General features: G+C 46.7%; 1 protein-coding gene across 1 annotated transcript in view; it reads left to right on the forward strand.

Annotated features, from left to right (window-relative positions):
* Positions 1 to 1,136: 1,136 nt before the first annotated feature.
* Positions 1,137 to 17,449, forward strand: part of LOC124160493 — a 178,806-nt gene continuing 162,493 nt past the window's right edge. Inside the window, exon 1 of the mRNA XM_046536350.1 lies at positions 1,137 to 7,069. Coding sequence (XP_046392306.1) covers positions 2,329 to 7,069 — 4,741 coding nt within the window. The 5' untranslated portion in view covers positions 1,137 to 2,328. The remainder of the gene's footprint in view (positions 7,070 to 17,449) is intronic.

Raw genomic sequence — 17,449 nt, forward strand, 5'->3', positions numbered from 1 at the left:
GCGGCCGAGGACGTCCTCCGTCATCCTCTGGACGCGGCGGCGGCCGATTGTTGGGTGCAGGAGGAAGAAGCGGGCGCAGGCGGGGTGCAGAGGCCGAGGAAGGCCCGCAAAGGGGTGCGGGAAAGGCGGAAGGCCCGCCTGAGGGCCGCGGGGCTCTCCGGAGGCGAGGCATCCGGAGGCGAGGGACGAAGCGGGCCCGATGACGAACGACCCTCGGCCTCCGACGCGACAGGGCCGGAGGGCGAGGGGACAAGCAACGAGGGGTCAACGCTGCGGGGGGAGGTTTCCTCACATTCGAAACAGGATTCCTCCGAAGCGGTATCTAAGCAACTCCCTGAGAGGGTACCCTCCTTAGAAAGTAGCGATGAGATTATTCCTAGGGTGGAGGAACGAGTGTGCATTTTGGAGACGAGAGTTCCGTTTTCCGGTGGTGCTACAAAGGATGATGATGCTTCTGGTGTTGTGGCAAAGTCTTCCTCGGAAACGTCGACGAGTAACGATGCGTGCGACTTGGGAGGCCGCGAGGATGCAACTCAGGGTTCCGGAGTGCAATCTAAAGCTTTGAAATCCTCGGAGACACCGATGAACTCTTCTGTCACTGCAATAAATTTTTCCTCAGAGTCTGCGAAAGCTACATCCGAAGCAGCGTCCATGCAGTCTTCTGTACCTTCAATCGAGAATAATGCGATAGAGCCTTCGGTCACGAAAGTAGAAGGCAGAGTAAGTGGCAGGAGGTCGCGTCGCCAGAAAATAGCCGGGGATGAAAGTAAGGAAACGTCCACGAACTCTTCCTCTTCTTCTTCAACAAACATACAAACAAAGGCTACTGGGAGGTCATCTCCGATCGAAACAGCGGACATGCGGCCGGATGCGGAAGAGATGGCGACGCGGAATGCAGCCGAAAGTGATGGTTTTAGAGATAGTAAGAAAGTTGTGGAGAATGAGGAGGAGTGTTGGAGGGAAGTTGGGCGGGGAGGGAAGGAGATAAGGCGGGATAAGAAGGGAGAAGTGGCGGGAAAGGAGGTCGAGGAGGAGGTCAGGTCCAGCAAGGAAGCGGAGGGCAGCGGAGGCGAGGGTTCAAAGGTCGCGGAGCGGGGGAGGGAGGGTGGGCGGCGGAGGAGGCGAAGGGGGGGAGGAGAAGGGGTGGTAACAATTGCCCCCGCGGTGGCGTGCCAGCTGTCCGAGGAGACATGCGCCCCCGAACGCGAGGGTGTGGTCGCAGAGGGAGACCCGAGGACGGATGCCGTTGGCCGCGGCGAAGCAAGCGAAACAGGCCGCTCCGACGCCTCGTCGTCCTCCGCGAGCGGAGCGTCTTCCGAAACGAAAAAAGTCGAAAATTTGGGGGGAAATAATCGAAAAAGGGCTCTCGCGAGTGCCACTGTGCAAATTCCGAGGTTCGGAAACGTGGAGGACACAGGCGGCGGGTCCGCGGAGGAAGGAAAATCGGAAGAGGTAGGGCTCGCGTCGTCCTCTGCTAGCGAAACGAAACAAGTCGAAAAATCGGGTGGAAATCGAAAAGAGACTCTTGCGAGTGCCACTGTACAGAATCCGAAGCCCGGAAACGTGGAGGAACCAGTCTGTCAGGCCGTGGAAGAGAAAGGAAAATCGGAAGAGGTAGGCTTCACTCGTGTTTCCCATCGGAGGAGGAGGCGGGATGTGAACTGTGACGTTTCAGCGGTGGTCCGATCCAAATCGTCCGTGGTTCTTCAAACAGCGGTGGTGGAGTGCGAAAAAAATGAGCCGACAGGGTCGAGTGGTTGCGAAACGGGTTCGGGTTGCAGGGGAGAATGTGGGGAGAAATTAATCGAATCGACTCCCTCGTGCAATGTCGATTCGTCGAGAGAAAAATCGGTGTGTGACACGTTGGAGTCGAAAGTCTCTCATCCGTGCGAAAGGAGCGAGGAATTTTCCAGCCAGTCCCAAGTCGTGTGCCATTCTGAGGCGGTGGTCGAAGTTTTGGAGGAGCAAAAGTTCGAATCGTTATCCCAAAGTGAATTCGATTCCGGCGTGCGACGTAAGGAGGAAGTGGGGGAGGGAAATGAAAACTTGAATGCCAAAGGAAACGAGGTGGATGGCGAGAGGAGGGATTTAGTTGACCCGTTGGTCCTCCGCGATCCGAAAAATTCCGATGAAGATGGCTCATTTGAACGATACAGCGGATCTCAACTCGGAGGAGAAAAAGATCCGGTCGGGAAAGTCTCCATCGGCGGTGGTGAAGTCGCTCCCTCCGACCGATTCAACAGGATCGTTGAACGGGTCGCGAGGTGCGAGATCCTGTGCACGGAGTGGAAGACCGTCGAGGAGTTCTGCTCGTCCGACTGCAAAGACATGAGCACCGAGTTCGAGATCGTCAGCGTCGCGAGGAAGGCCTCTAGTCACGTGACCGCCACGGCCGTGACGTTGCTTCCTCCTCAAGAGGGCTCGTCCAAGGAGGAAGATCTGATTCCTACTTCTGTTGAGGAAGTCATTGTGGAGACCACGAACCAAGAACGCAAGGAGAAAGAGGGGGAAGAAAGCAAAGACTCAATCCGTCTAGAAAATACATTGGAATTGGAGGCTACAGTTGAAGATGGAGTGGAATCGGTATTCCAATGTGGTAATAGTGCAAACGAATGCGTGAAAAATAGTTCATCTGAATTTGTATCGTCCAAGAAGGATTTTTTAAATACTACCACAACTGAGGTTGCCATCAAGAAGAGTACAGACGAAGGAGATTTTCCTAACGACGTAAAATGTCCTCTTACGAATGAGGAAGGTAGTATGAAGACTGCAAAGGAAGGTGTAGAGGCGATCGAAAAATCATCGGGAAGACTTGTGAATGATTTGGAGAGTGGAGACAGTGGTAGAACTGAAGATTTGACTTCAGAGAGAATCCTCTGCCTTCAAGGAGATGCCGCTTGTGATACCACGAGCGTGGATTTTGCTCATCAAGTCATCGTTTCGTGTGATTCCCCTTCAGGTGGTGCGGTCCATGAAGCACAAAATCCTCCTTGCTCCTCGGATGCTGCACTCGCTGATCCGTTGGGGGATGACGAGACCGCCCCTTCGCGATCGCCCGTCTCTCCCTTCCCCCTCCCTCCGCTGCCACCGCCCCCATTCTCGCCCCCGTCCTCGCGATCATCCCCCGTCCCTTTCAGCGACCCCTCTGCCATACACCCGCCTTTCTCCGGGATCCTGCACTCGCATAGGGAATCCCACCCCGTGACCGACCTCCCGCACCTATCATCCCTCCCCTCCTCTCCCGTGCCCTGCTCCACGCCTCCGCCGGCCTCCTTCGACCCGGAGGAGAACCCGGAAGAGAAACCTACCCCCGCCCCTCTCCGGTTGTCCCTTCCCCTGCCACCGGAGGCGCTCCCCGAATTCGAATCCTCCGAGGAGGGCGTTTTGAACTTCGACACCCACTGCCGGTCGCCACCGGATCACTCATCGCACTCGCCTTACTTCATGGGTGAAGTTTCGACCACCCCTCCCCTTCCGCGTTGTGCCCGGACCCCTACACCCCCCGTGTCCCCCTCGCCGGAGGAATCGTCAGTCAATATAAGGGTGGATTCTTCACTCGGTGAAAATTCTCATGGTGCTTTTCTCAAATTCACTTCGCCTCCGGGAGATGAGGATAGATCGAAATCGTCGGCGGAAAGTGGCGAAGCCGCAATACAAACTGAAGAAAAGGATCCCAAAGTCTTGAGTGGCGATTCTCTCTCCCTAGAAGGAACCCCGGAGAGGCTCCCGGAAATGCCGGAGGAGGCCTACATCCGGAGGATCCTCCGGAGCATGAACATCGAGGAAGGTGAATTCCGGTCCAGGGTCATCTCTTCGAAATCCGACGCTCCCTCTCCCTCGAAGAACAGCAGGAGGAGGAGGGCGGAGAGACGGGCTGGAACATTCCCTCCTGGATCCTCCAGAAAGCCCCTGGAGGTGATAGTGGAGGAAGAGAAGCACTCCGGGAGCGGTGAGGAGAGTGGAGGAAACTCCGGGAGGATAGCGACGAACAGCAGCCGAAGGAGGAAAAGGAGGATGAGGAGAGAGTCTGAAGGATCCTCCGGGAAGGAAGTGAAAACGCCTGAGGAAAGCTCCGGGGAGGAGGGGGAGTATTTCCCGAGGGTCATCGAGGGCCTTGTCCAGAAGGTCACGGAGCCTCCGGACGCTCCCGCCATGCAGGGGCCAGCAGAAGTGGTGGTCATTGAAGAAGTGGAGGACGCAGAAGAGGGTGGCGAATGGTCTGAGGGTTGGAGGGAGGAGGAATTCGTGGAGGGCGAGGAAGAAGCAGCCTCCGTTGAGGATAAAGGGGTGGCCAATGTTGTGACGGCGGAGGAATCCGAAGCCGTGGAGCCCCCCCAACAACCCCAGCTGACGAGGAGGATGAGCCGCGAGCTTTTCATCATCCCCGAATCGGACGAGGAGCGGGAGGAAAGGGAGCAGGCCGTTGAGGGGGGTGTTGTGGAGAGGGGCGGGGGCGTGGAGGCGGGAAAACCCGCCCCCGATCTCGATGCGGTCTCGCCGGAGGCGGCGGTAACCGAAAGGGTGCAAGAGGAGGAGAGGGGAGGGGATGCTAGTGAATGCAAGGAGAACGGAGGAGAGGAAGGAGGAGCTGGGATGTTTTGCGAAACGGAGGGCGTAGGATTGGAGGCTGTGGAGGCGGCGGAGGGGGGTGGGAAAGGGGGCGAAGGATCCTCAATCCGCCCTCCTGGAGGCGGAGACGCGGACGAGAGCGGCGATTTGCAGAACAAATGTGACGCGCGAGGAGTCGCGGAAGATAAGACCCCTGCACCCTCCACTGCCGCGCCTGTGTCGGAAAGCGAACCCCAAGTGACCATTGTTGAGGTATCGTCTCTACAATCAGAGTGTGATAATGTTCTCCCAGATAGAGTAAAAATAGTGGTGAAAGAACCGTCCCTTGAGGAACCACGCCCCAAATCAGTCGACAAACGAACTCCTGAAAACATTATTTCACTTCCTGAAACATCAGAAGCGGTCCAGGAAATAGTGCAAGAGACAGAGTTGGAAGAACGTACCGGAAGCGTGAATAATTTTCAAAATAACCAAGTTATTCCAGTGAAAGAAATTCATCAAGTGCAATTGAAGGAGCAATCCGAGGTTAAAGAGAATACTTCTGCACAAATGGAACCCGTGAAGGGGCCACCGAAACCTTGTGATGATGAAGAAACCTCTCGCCCGGTAGGAAGTGAATCCGTTCCTAACACGTGCTATGACGTCGCCGAGAGTATGTCTGAGGACGAGGAGATGCTGAGGTCGGCCGAGGCGGCCCTGGAAGCGTATTCCGCGGGCCGCGAGTCCTCCAGATCCCCAAGCACGACCACATCGCAGTGCACCGAAATCTGCAGGCCGGATCAGCCGGAGTCGCTCCTTCAAATGTGCGTGAAGACTGTCTCCACTTTGCCCTATGGAATGACCGTCCTCCGGGAGATATGGACGAGCACTCCTCCAGTGGCGGCGGAACGCGACCGGAGGAGGTCATCGGCGCCGTCTCCGGAGAGCCGCAGCGAGGGAGAGGGGAAGGGGGGCGCGGAACGGCCTCCGGGGGTGGAAGAGGCGATGTTTTCACGTACCTCTCCCGCCCCCTCCTCGCAATGCACCGAGCCCGAATTAGACCACGCTCCGCCGAGGGTGCAATCCATCCCCGCCGGTGCCCAACAGGACTCGAACCCGGACCACTGGGTCCCGATCCCCACGATGGGGGACGTGAACATTTGCCTGTCGCCCAAGCAGCTCGAGGCTTTCGTGCCGGACCCTTCGCAGGCGGCTCGCCTCCTAGACATGCACGTCAAGTTCTCTGAGAGGCGGGGGTACCACGAGGGGGAGAGGGCGAGGGGGGCTGGGAGGAGGAATGTGGAGGAGGAGGAACGCGGCGCGGCATCGTCATGGGCACAAATACACGGCTCCCCGCCTCCTCCTCCTCCGGCGGCGTGCGGGGTGGAGGGTGGAGGCGTGGAGGGGAGCCGGCTCCTGCCCATGCTGCTCGATGAGGAGCAGGCGGTGGAGGATTCGAAGCGCTCCGGACCCGCGGACTCGTCTCGCTCGTTCGCCGCCGACTCCCCTCGCTCCCTCCCGCGGAATTCTCCCCGCGCATTCGGCGCCGCGGCCCTCGGCATGGGTCTGCTCCCGGGCGAGATGCCGGAGGGCCCCTCTTCGCCCTCGTCCGTGGGCTCCGCCGGGGACGAGCGTCGCCTCAAGGCGCGGGCCCTCTCCGAGTGGCTGAGCCTGGCCCGCTCCGACGGCGGCGGCGCCTTTTCGCCGCGCTCCGAGGGCAGCCCGCGCTCCTTCTGCTCCCCTCCGCCAGGTGGCGAAGAGTCGACCGAGGAGCCACCTACGATCAGGGTCTGTGACGTCATCCGCCGGTTCGAAATGTCCGCCGCGGCTTCCGGTTTCAAAGCGCCGGTCCCCGTACGACACTCCCTTTACTTCGAGAGGAAAAGGTCGGATTCGGGTCAGGACGGGCCGGGTTCGAACCCTGGGGGCGTTGGCGAAAGCCCGGAGGCCGGCCCGACGGAGGATAATGTGCAAAAGAGACAGTTCGATGCCGAAAAGTATCGCATATCTAAGCAGGGGGACATTGCCATCGAGATAGCCGGGGCAAGTGAATTGTCTGGGGGCGGTCATGGTAAACAAAAGCGACCGGTGTCGATGCCTCCGGCCGTGACCGGAGGGGAGATATTCCGTCAGCAAATGTACATGGAGTACATGCACAAAGTGGCGGAGAGGGCCGAGAGGAAACAGCACAAGGTGATCAAACTGACGGCCAGGGCCGGCACGGAGGTTCAGGGCCAGCAACAGCAACAACAACAACCCAGCGCTGCCTTGGCTCCGACGGAGGAGCTCTTTGTCAGCGAGTTCATGGGCAAAGTTCGACAGAGGATGGAACGTGTCGGCGTCGCGGAAGACGAGGAGGGTGGCGACAGGGTCGCACAGGCTGAAGGGTCACCGGGAGGCGGGGTTTCGAACCCCGGCGGCGCGGACGACGACGGACAGCCACAGTTCATCATCGAGGGGGGTTTGAAAGAGCTGCCCAAGCACCTGCGCGAAGACACGGACCTGCTGTTGGCGGATGACGGTGAGTCGCGGAGGAAAACCGTCTCCCGCGGCCTGTTTGGATTATTGTGTGTTGTGCTGGACGCCGGATACTTTTGGCTGCCTCCTCCTTACTCAAGAGAGAGAGATTTTTGTGTGGGAAGGGGGAAAAAGAGAGATGAGACCGACCGCTCGAACGCCCTGCGCATGCGCGTGCGTGTGTGTGTGTGTGTGATTGTCACGCTGCCTTTGTTGTGGTTTGGAGCGATTCTGGTTTTTAACAATACAACCTCCTCCAATAGTTTCATCTCCCCGTCCACACTATTGTTTCACGTGTAAATATCTCTCTCTCATTGTTATGCGGCTTATCTAACAAATTTGGCGAAATTAATTTAACAAAAACCCTTTTTTAACTCGCTTGCTCACACAGTAACAAAATGCACGTGTTTTCTTTTTGAGAGTGTGGGTTTGGCTTGATGATGTCAACCAAGAGCGTGGGATGTTGGACAAGAATTTTCGTGAGGGGAGACATATGATGAGGCAGGTGCATGTATTGCGTTTCAATCTATTTTATATCGGATTAACTCATGGGATTAACCCGTCTTCCTTCTCCACCCTGTTCTTTTACGTCAAAAAAATGAGGTAAATGTGGATTTGAGCAGATATTTTTATTTTTGGATTTTCCGCATCTTAAGTAGGAGGTGTACCGAAATATTAGTCTAGAAACGATTGCCAAATCAGAATGTCAGTGCCAGGAATACGACCTATATACGCACTAAAACGCATTTAATGTTCAGCAATAACTTTAATGGTGGTACACGTAATTATGTGAAATCGCGCGGGAGTGAAAATTATTCATCTAATTAGCATTCCACAGACTGTGCTATGGTAATATATTAAAGGGTTTCAGCTTGCAAGTATGGGTCAAGTTATCATTTTTTTGATAATTTAAACTTAACAGAAAGATAGCTTTTACAAGTTTACTAATTTCAATTATAATTTCTTTGGCAAGTAGTTATTTCAAGGAAAATGATCTTTTTTCACTCATTGTTTTGTGAACTTAAACCTCATGGATCATAATAATTTACTGCTACATTTTTCTTCTCGGGAAAGTAATTTAGTTTTGTATTTACTGGGGGTTTAGGGGAAGTAAGGAAATTCTGGAAACGTCTTCTGTTAATATTTAGGGCTATTATGTCAGTGATTCACTTGGTGTTATAGTTGTTTAACCTGCTATACTGAGCTACGCTAAGTCGCATTACCTAATGTATTATTCCTGCCTTGAACGAGATCCGCAGTGATGCACGTGACAGCTTTCAAAACCATTTCCTTAGGTAGGTATGCCATATTCCTGGCACGACGCCAGCCTGAATGAGATCTTTCACACTGATACTCTCATAGCATGGTCGAGCAGTGACTGGATACTCATTAATTCCTGTTTTAAATATTTATCATTTCTTGAATTTCTAATTTTCTGTGATAGTATCAGATGATTGAGGTAAATAGGTGCTTTCTGCAATCGCTCACAATTTGTCTTTGCATCCAATGCTTGACAGGTTTCCTCAAAATGTTATCCCACGCTTGCTGGGGCTGAATCTGTTTTTTTTTCACTTAATATCGGAGAAAATTCTCGATTTTTTAAATTATTTTACCTAGCATAAATCATACTTTGAGTCTTGATTTTGAATTATAATTTATTCTAACTAATTTAATAGTCGATGCAATTTGACATATAGCTATTATGTGATAGTTTTGCTCTATTAAGTTGGTAAAATGAGGAGCTAACTCTTCATCGAACTAGTTCAGTGTTACCAATTCTCCGAAAAATGAACGATTGCTAATTCAATTCCAGAGTCAATTTATAAATATTAATAAAAAAGGGGGCGGGTGGTAATTTTTCACTTTTGAAAGGGCAACGGTATGATTTTCAAGCAAAAATTTTTTCTTATCTTAATAATAAAGTTTAGTATGATAACTCCTCTCTACGATATTTCTGAAAATACTGGCCAGTGCAAGCAAAATATTTAGAGGAATATTTATTGAATTGAATGTGAGGTAACCTTCATTTTCAAAAACACGTTCATCTTTTCGAGTTAAAAGCTCAGCCAACGAGTACCTACGACTATTGAAAGTTTACTATAGGCATTTATTTATGCTAGAGAAGCGTCCCGCAGAGGATGACATAAATTTTTATATCTCTAGAGCATCTCAAATACATTAATTATCAGGGGCGGATCCAGGATTTATTTCTGAGGTGGCACAAACAAGGCCGTATCCAGGATTTTGTTCGAAGGGGAGCACAAGTATACCTCATAATACAAAACGAACGCAATGATAATGCATCAAAAATCTTGCATATTTTTCTAAGGGTCTGGGGGGTGGGGGGGGGTACGTGCCCCTCCCCCCATAGATCTGCCTATGTTAATTATCAAGAATATTTTGTAGCCACCATAACTTTCATCGTGGCTTTTCGTTCTAAAGCCTTAAAATAAACACCATTCTTCTTGGTTGCTTTTCTTCCAAAACTACTAGCCAAGGGCACGGCTTTGCATTATAAAAATGATACCTTCATAACATTTCAAAGAAAATTCTGCTCGTGTGCTTTCCTGAAGCATAAAAACTAGATTACTTCGTATCGCATTTACGGAGAGCAGTTTTATCTCATAGTGTCAGTTCATTCCACCTCAGAATGCTGCGTTTCTTTCTGCCGCTATCGAAGCTTGAACGGGGCACCTGTTGAGCTGTGACGAGTTTGAACGCTTTATACGTAACAAAGAAACTGTTGCTTTAATTGGCTTAAAATCTAAATTTTCTCCACCTCGTAAAGGAGATGAGATTTTAGGTGGGCTAAATAGTTTCTTTCGGGGATTAATAACCACTATTGATGGCGAATTTCAGATACTATAAATAATAATATCCGATTATTCAAGCGTGATGGAGTGGAATTTTTCCATGTTCTAATGGATACTTGCAATTTTCCACAACATAGGTTTCATGTTACTCCATGAGCACCTTGCATCTGAAGGTGATGTAGTAACTTTGTAACCCAGATAGTAATGAATTTTAAAACCATGGGAAATTACAAGTATTTCTTTCAATATATAATAATTACAGAATATTTATTTTTATAAGCATTATGTACTAGATTAAATACCGCGAGTATTTTGTACTCGATACTTGTGCTTTGGATTATCTTGGTGTATCTGAGGAGGCGAGTACCGATTGTAGCGATCAAGAATACTCGGACTCACGTCGAGTTGAGATGAAGCCGTGATGGAAACAAACGAATAGTCGTCTCCGTAATGTGTATCTTCGTCGCATTTCGTCCGAAGTATATGCGTGCACGTTTTTTGTTCAACACAGCTCGTGACTCGCTTGCCACATGTGCACTCGTGACATCATCTGGCTTTTCTCACTTCTCTCCGCGTGCAAACGCTGCCGAGGACGAAACTCAATACGAACTTGATAATTGACCTGAACATGTGTGTTGTGTTGGTTCCATGTCGTATTCACCAGGACCGTTTCCGTTTCTGGCAATCTTTTTTTATCTATATTCTCCGAGACAAAAACTTCGATAGACCTCAGCAAAAGTTTACATCATTGTTTTTTCACGAATTTCATCGTCATTATTAGTCAACAATCCTAAGATTGGTTTGACCAACGCCACCTGAAGTAAACATAATTTCCTCGGCAATGAGGCACTTAAAACTTATTAACCATTTTCTAGATTGATTTCCGGTGAATTTTAAAGAAATTTCCGGAAAACACGGAATTTGACAACTTCGATTAACTTAAATCAACGTACAACTATATCACTTTCGCCCTTGAACTCGCGTTACTTCAAGCATGAATGGAGTCCCCTTGACTAAAAGTAAACATTGGCCTCCGCTAAGTGACGTCACACAACGGAAGCTTTGAGGTCCTCAGGCCTTTTACTTTAGGTGGCGTTGGTTTGACGCAGCTCTCCATTCCTCTATTCTATCCGCTAGCCGTATCATAGCAACGCATTTCTTCTCTTTTACATCCTTTATAACACTTTGTCCTGTGTAACTCGTTCGGGGCCGTCCCTTGCCCTTCTTCCCTTTCACCTGTCCTTCTACTACTGTCTTCATCAGGCCATCACTCCTCAAAATATGACCAACTAAGTTGTCCCGTCTTCTTCTTATGGCTCTTAGATGAATTGACTTTTCTCCCACTCATCCGCATAGCTTACATGATCGATCCATTTTATCTTCATCATTCTTCTGTGGCACCGTATTTCAAATGCTTCCACTTTTTAGTTCTCTTCTCCTAGCAGCGTTCTAGCCTCGCTTCCACAGAGAAACATCCTCCATATGTAGCATCTGATAGATTGTTTCCTTGCTTCCATGCTTGTACCATCGGCTGCACGAAGACTCTTCTTTTTGTAAAAAGTCCTCTTCGCTTGTGCTATTCTACTGACTATATCTTTCTTGCTCCGTCAATCGTTGGTAATTTTGCTTTTCACGTAAGAAAACTCTTTCACCTCTTCAAGCTTATGCTTTCCTAGATTAATATTTGTACTAGCCTACTCTCTTTTGCTGAGCACTAAAATCTATGTAACTATGTATGAGTTAAAAACCTATGCAACTCATTCGGGGCCGTCCCTTGCCCTTCTTCCCTTCCACCTGTCCTTCTACGATTGTTTTCATCGGGCCATCATGCCTCATAATTTGGCAAAATAACAATCTTGTCTTCTCATTAAGGTATTTAGAAAACTTCTCTTTTCTCCCACTCTTCTTAACACTTCCTCATCACACACTCGGTCGATCCATTTTATCATAATTATTCTTCGGTAGCACCACATTTCGGATTCTCTGTGCTGCTATCAACGTTGAAGTTCGATTTCATTGAGAAAGATGCTCCATATATAACATCTAATGAATTTTTTCTGTAATTCTATGCTTATATTCTCAGCTGTAAGAAGATTATTCTTGAAGTTGGCCTTGAATGTTTATCGACTGAACTTCGACCTTCGACAAGCCGAGGCAAGAGTGTTGATATTGCTGTGGTTGAAAAACAAATACTGGTATATCTACATATTTGAAAATGTAGAATGACGAAATCTTTCCTTTTTAATCTGACAGATTAGCAAATTCCAAGAAGCCGCGCCAAATATCCCTCTTTTCATGCTGATATTTAATGCATTATGATAACGACGGACCATATTTTACATCTGAGTTACAGCGCCATAGTCCTCTATCATAAATTTTATTGAACGCGGCTGAAGAGATTTTTTTCTGATGTAATTGCAATCGGTAATTGTAAAATGATGCGATCCGAGCGAGAGGAAAGGCTGTTTTTTATTTAAAAGGATTATTATATGAATATCTATCTGAAACTTCAAACTCTTGATGTGTTTTTTCTCAGCCTCTGTCTTCAGATATAAATGTTTGCAATAGCTTACACATTAGTTTACTTTGTTATTTCCAATTTCGCTCAAATTTTATTAATAAAATGAGGTAAAATTTACGCGACAACTCACAGTAAAAGGGGATCAGTTTGAAAAATTTATGTGGATGCATATAGGAATATCTAATGAGAAATGATTGGATTACCTTGAAGAATATAGTAGTCATCCAAAGAAAAATTTACCGATATTTTTTAAATATTGATTAAGTTGCCTCATTGAAAATTTTCTGAATTTCTACGCCTCCATGTACAAAAACATCACAGTTATATTATCGGTGACAACAACGGTACAGTAGAACTTTCGACTGCCGGTATATGAACGCGATATTTGTTTTTACACTTATTGGGTGAATTACTGTAAATGCTTCGTATGGTTAAGTGTTGTTAAGGAAGCTAGTAAAGTTAAGTAAAGAATTAATGAAGTATAGAATATTTGGCATTGGAGAAGTTTTAAGTAGCACGTGTAAGTCTATGATGACAACTCAAGTTGATAAGGGTGGATTTACGCGGAAATCCTTAAAATAAACTTAAACATTCGCCATATTTCTTAGATAACTTGGGAGCGATTCTGATGGTGAATCTATCTTTAATATCACGATCCATCTGAGTTGCACCTTGCAGCTGTTCAACGCTTCTGTCTCCCAAGTCACGTCCAATGGGCTCACGTTTACTCATTGCTTCGTACGTTCTTCTTTCTTCTTGAAGGTTATCATCTGTTGCCACTCATGGATCCTTCGTCTCACACTCATAATAGAATCAAAGCATTTCATGGAGCTATTCGCTGTTTGTTTTGGAATTATGGATTGTTTTCATTGATACGCGAGGTGATTTTACTATTTTTTTACTATCTTAGTGAACGAATATAATATGGTTAACGTCCAATTCATTATTTTTAATTGCAACAATTTTCCCAGTATTAATGCTGTGGCCCAAAAGACAGTTTATTTTATTCGACCCAAGAATATCAGTGGTAGGTTTTTTTTATAATCCTATGAATTCGTTTGGACCAAGCATTGAGATTTTCCTCATTTACGCAGATTATTTTTCACAGCCACACCGAAGTACCTAACTGGTGTGCGATGTCGTTAAGTAATATGTCTTAATGCAGGAACCTATTTTTCTCTTTTACTTTACCAATTTATGTCTTAACTATTTCATTAAAATCCTCAAATGAGGCATTTCTGAGCATTCGGTGATATAGAAACCATGTTCTAATGTAAATCGGTAAGAAAGATATCCTTCTGAACCCAGGCCCAAGTAATTTAAAGTTTTCATGATGCATGACAATTTTCTCACGTAGGACAGTACAAGTTTTGCGATTGCATGCCGCAAGTTAACCCGGAGAAAGGAAAATTCTTATCATCCATACAGCTGCGTTTCCATTTCCGCCGATACACGTTCTGGTATTCCAATGCGAAATTTTTCCACTGATGTCGAAGCAAATTCTTTAAGTGGTATTCATCATCACTGGTCAATGATTGGTTTAACGTAGCACTCCACTCAATTCTCCCATCAGCCCATCTTTTAACACATATGCATTTCTTCTCTTTCACATCCTTCACTACTGATTCCACATAATTTGTTCGAGGTCTTCATTTCCGTTCTTGCCATCCACTTGTCCCACTATGATTGTCTTCATCAGGCCATCATGTCTCAAGATGTTGACTATATGGTTGTTCCGCCTTCTTATTAAGGTTTTCATGAGGCTTCTCTTCTCTCCTACTCTTCCCAGGACTTCCTCATTACTTTCTCAGTCGATCCATTTAATCCTCAACATTATTCTGTGCAGTGGCGCTGCGAGTGGGGGGGGGGTTCTGAGGGATAAAAACCCCCCCAGAGCTCAGAATTTTTTAAAGTTTAAACCATTTTACTTAATTGGATTAATATTACTTACAGAATAGTGTAAATATTAATAAAAAATCCCTCCGAAAGCCGTAAAACTCACTATTTTGAACCATTTATATCAAAATTTTTGTAGGGGAGGGCCCCGCACCTCCCGCTTACCCTGGTGGGTATTCCACACCCCCAACCCCCAGACACCCCAGTATGAGTTGTGCCTTAACCCCCCCCCAGCCTTAACTCCTAGCTGCGCCCCTTATTCTGTAGTCCCACATTTCGAAGGCCTCCACCCTTTCCATCACTATGTTCCAGATGATGTCTCTGTGAGCCGAAACGCGTCTTACGTATTAAATTAAAACCTGTGGAAAATTGCGACCATCTTTCATTTCAATACGTTAAAAGATTAGCCGGTAAGAGAATTAGTGGACAGCTGTGTCAAACCAATCTTAGGATTGCAGAAAAGTTTCTCGGGTTTTCCACCGGTTGATGTTGTCCTTGTCTCCCGACGTTTCGAGCAGCGACTTGGTGATCATCCTCAGGGGATCTTCCGAATGCCGCTCTTCGCAATTTGTCCAGTATATATGCACCCCATCCGTTGTCGGGTGTAACCTGATTGGATTGGATTCCTCAGGATGATCAGCATGTCGCTGCTCCAAACGTCGGGAGACATGGACAACATCAACCGGTGGAAAACCCGAGAAACTTTTCTGTACCTGATTCACCGGGAAAACCTAAGATCGTACATCAATCTTAGGATTGTTCACCATGGATGACGGTGAAAGTTTTCCATTAATTTCGCGGCTCTTCACGATAGTGATTTTCAATTAGTTCCCATAGAAAAAGGATCAGCGATTGTTCCTTGCTAGACAAATGAAAATAATGATAGCGTTTAGTTAAAATACGCGGAAGCTTTGGAAGAGGAAGGATGTTGCACAGACGGCGAGGAGAGATTAGGTCGTCCAATGGTCCATGATGTTTGAAAGAGGAAGGGAGGGAGGGAGGGATTGGCGCCCTCTTTAGAGGCACAATGGAAGCGATTAAGTCACATCGTCCGTCCCATCAAGAAGAGGACTCCATCCGTCAGCAGCGCACGCAATGGCGATGGACCAAGTGTTGGCAGCGGGCCTCCCTCCATCGGACACTGACTCGTCTAGAACAGCACGGAGCGGAAGGGTTTTGACTCCTTAGCGATTAAAAACATTGTCAAGCTTTCAAAGTCATGGTGAAAGTATTCCGGAATAAGATTGCCAAAGGTACCTTGTTTGAGCTGATAACCACTTAGTTGTCCAAGAAATGAGGAGCAATTTTCATGATTACTCACAGTAAAAAAGGACCCCAGTTAGGAAAATTTATGTGGATGCATTTAGGAATACCTGAAGAAAAGTTGTTGGATTACTTTGAAGATTTTAACTGTCATCTAAAGTAAAATTTACCGATATTTTGGTCATATTTATTAAGTTGTCTCTTTGAAATTTCTCTGAACTTCTATGCTTCCGTGTACAAAAAATTATAGTTTTAGTCGTTCATGACAGTGTAACATTATGCTCATGATATTTAAAAACTAAGTATATGCTATTAAATATTTCATTCAGCGATTCAGGCTTCGGATAATAATTACAAAAAATTAATAACAGTGAAGGCTTTGTCATTTCACGAATGTTTAATACACTCCTATTTTGCGACCGAGGTTTCGAGAAGATCTTCATTATCAAGCACATTGTACATTTAAGAAATTGAATAGTTTCGCAGAATTGCTTATAAATACGCAAACCTGTTGTTTATAAGTTACTGATTTATACCACAGGCAAGGTACCGAGATCCCCACCTTCTAGAGTATACCCATAAAAGGAAGATATCAGATCGTCTTCGACTCCCAGGTTGGAGAATATTTTTGTATTTAACATATGGCGAATAACAAAGTTATTACTATTACGTTTTCATCATGATGTATGAATTTCACGTAGTCACACCTGAAACAACGCAATTCGGATGTTAAATTTGTCAATCATCATCGGAGGCCAATAATCCTAGCTTTGATTTAATGCAGCTTTCCACTGAATCCTCAATTAAGCCCATCCTTTTATGTACACAATTTTTCTCATTCATTGCTTAAGTCAGAGTGAAATTATGTGGGGATGTGATTTGGAAACAATCATGCTCTGATTGATCTGAATATCATTTATCGTCCGTCATTTATAAATGCTCGTAAAATTGGGAAAAAATTATTAACCATACTATATATATTAAGGGAATCATGTTAAAGCGAATAAATTAATTATTCATAATCAGCGTTCAATAATTCTGAGATTTATTAGAAGCAGCCCTTCTCTCAATCCTCCCATCAACTGTTTCACAAGTGCGTACTCATACTATTTAACATCTTTCATCACCTAATCTTGTATGTAATACGCAGTCTTCCTTGGCCGTTCTTCATATCCACTTGTCCTTCAATGACTCGTTCATCAAACTGCAATGCCTCATGAAACCTCATGGTATATCATATTCTGTACAGAAATATTCCAATTACACAAAGCTAATAAAAATTTTTATGAAATATTAAATAGCGCAAAGTTTTTGGCGTAAAGTCGACCTTAGTTCCTCCATTTAGCATCAAGCAGACGTAACTACAAAAAACTGTTTTGAGATAAATCCTTTAAAAGGTTTTTTTATAATAACTGGCTACTTTCTAATAGTTTTTCAAAGCTCTTTCTAATGGAGAGTTATGTAAAACTATTGGAAAATAGTTGGTTGTCAACACAAAAACTCTAAATAGATTTATCTCAAAACGGTGTTTCCGTGGTTACGTCTCTTTGATCTTAAATGGGCGAGTTGTTCTTAATTCGCTGTTTACACGGCCCTAATTGCCCGTTGTGTCTTGGTTCCGTCCACCTTTAAGCGTTTAGCGTATCGTGAGACCGAAATAACCGCGGGTGTGTTAAGAGCCAGGCGGTTAGAAGTCGAGTGCAGTGGTGCACAAGAGTGGTGGTGGAGGTGGGAGCGAGAAGGAGAGGCTATTTTGGTGCACGCGATTGGCTCTCGGATGGTAATCTCCAATGATACGAGGAAACAGTAATCGGTCTCGGTGTAAAGCATCTCAAATGTAAGCAATGAAATTGATTGAAATTTACCGTATGCCGTGGTTGAATATTTTCCA

This window comes from Ischnura elegans, chromosome 6 (genome assembly GCF_921293095.1).
Source record: "Ischnura elegans chromosome 6, ioIscEleg1.1, whole genome shotgun sequence".
Classification (NCBI taxonomy): Eukaryota; Metazoa; Arthropoda; class Insecta; order Odonata; family Coenagrionidae; genus Ischnura; species Ischnura elegans.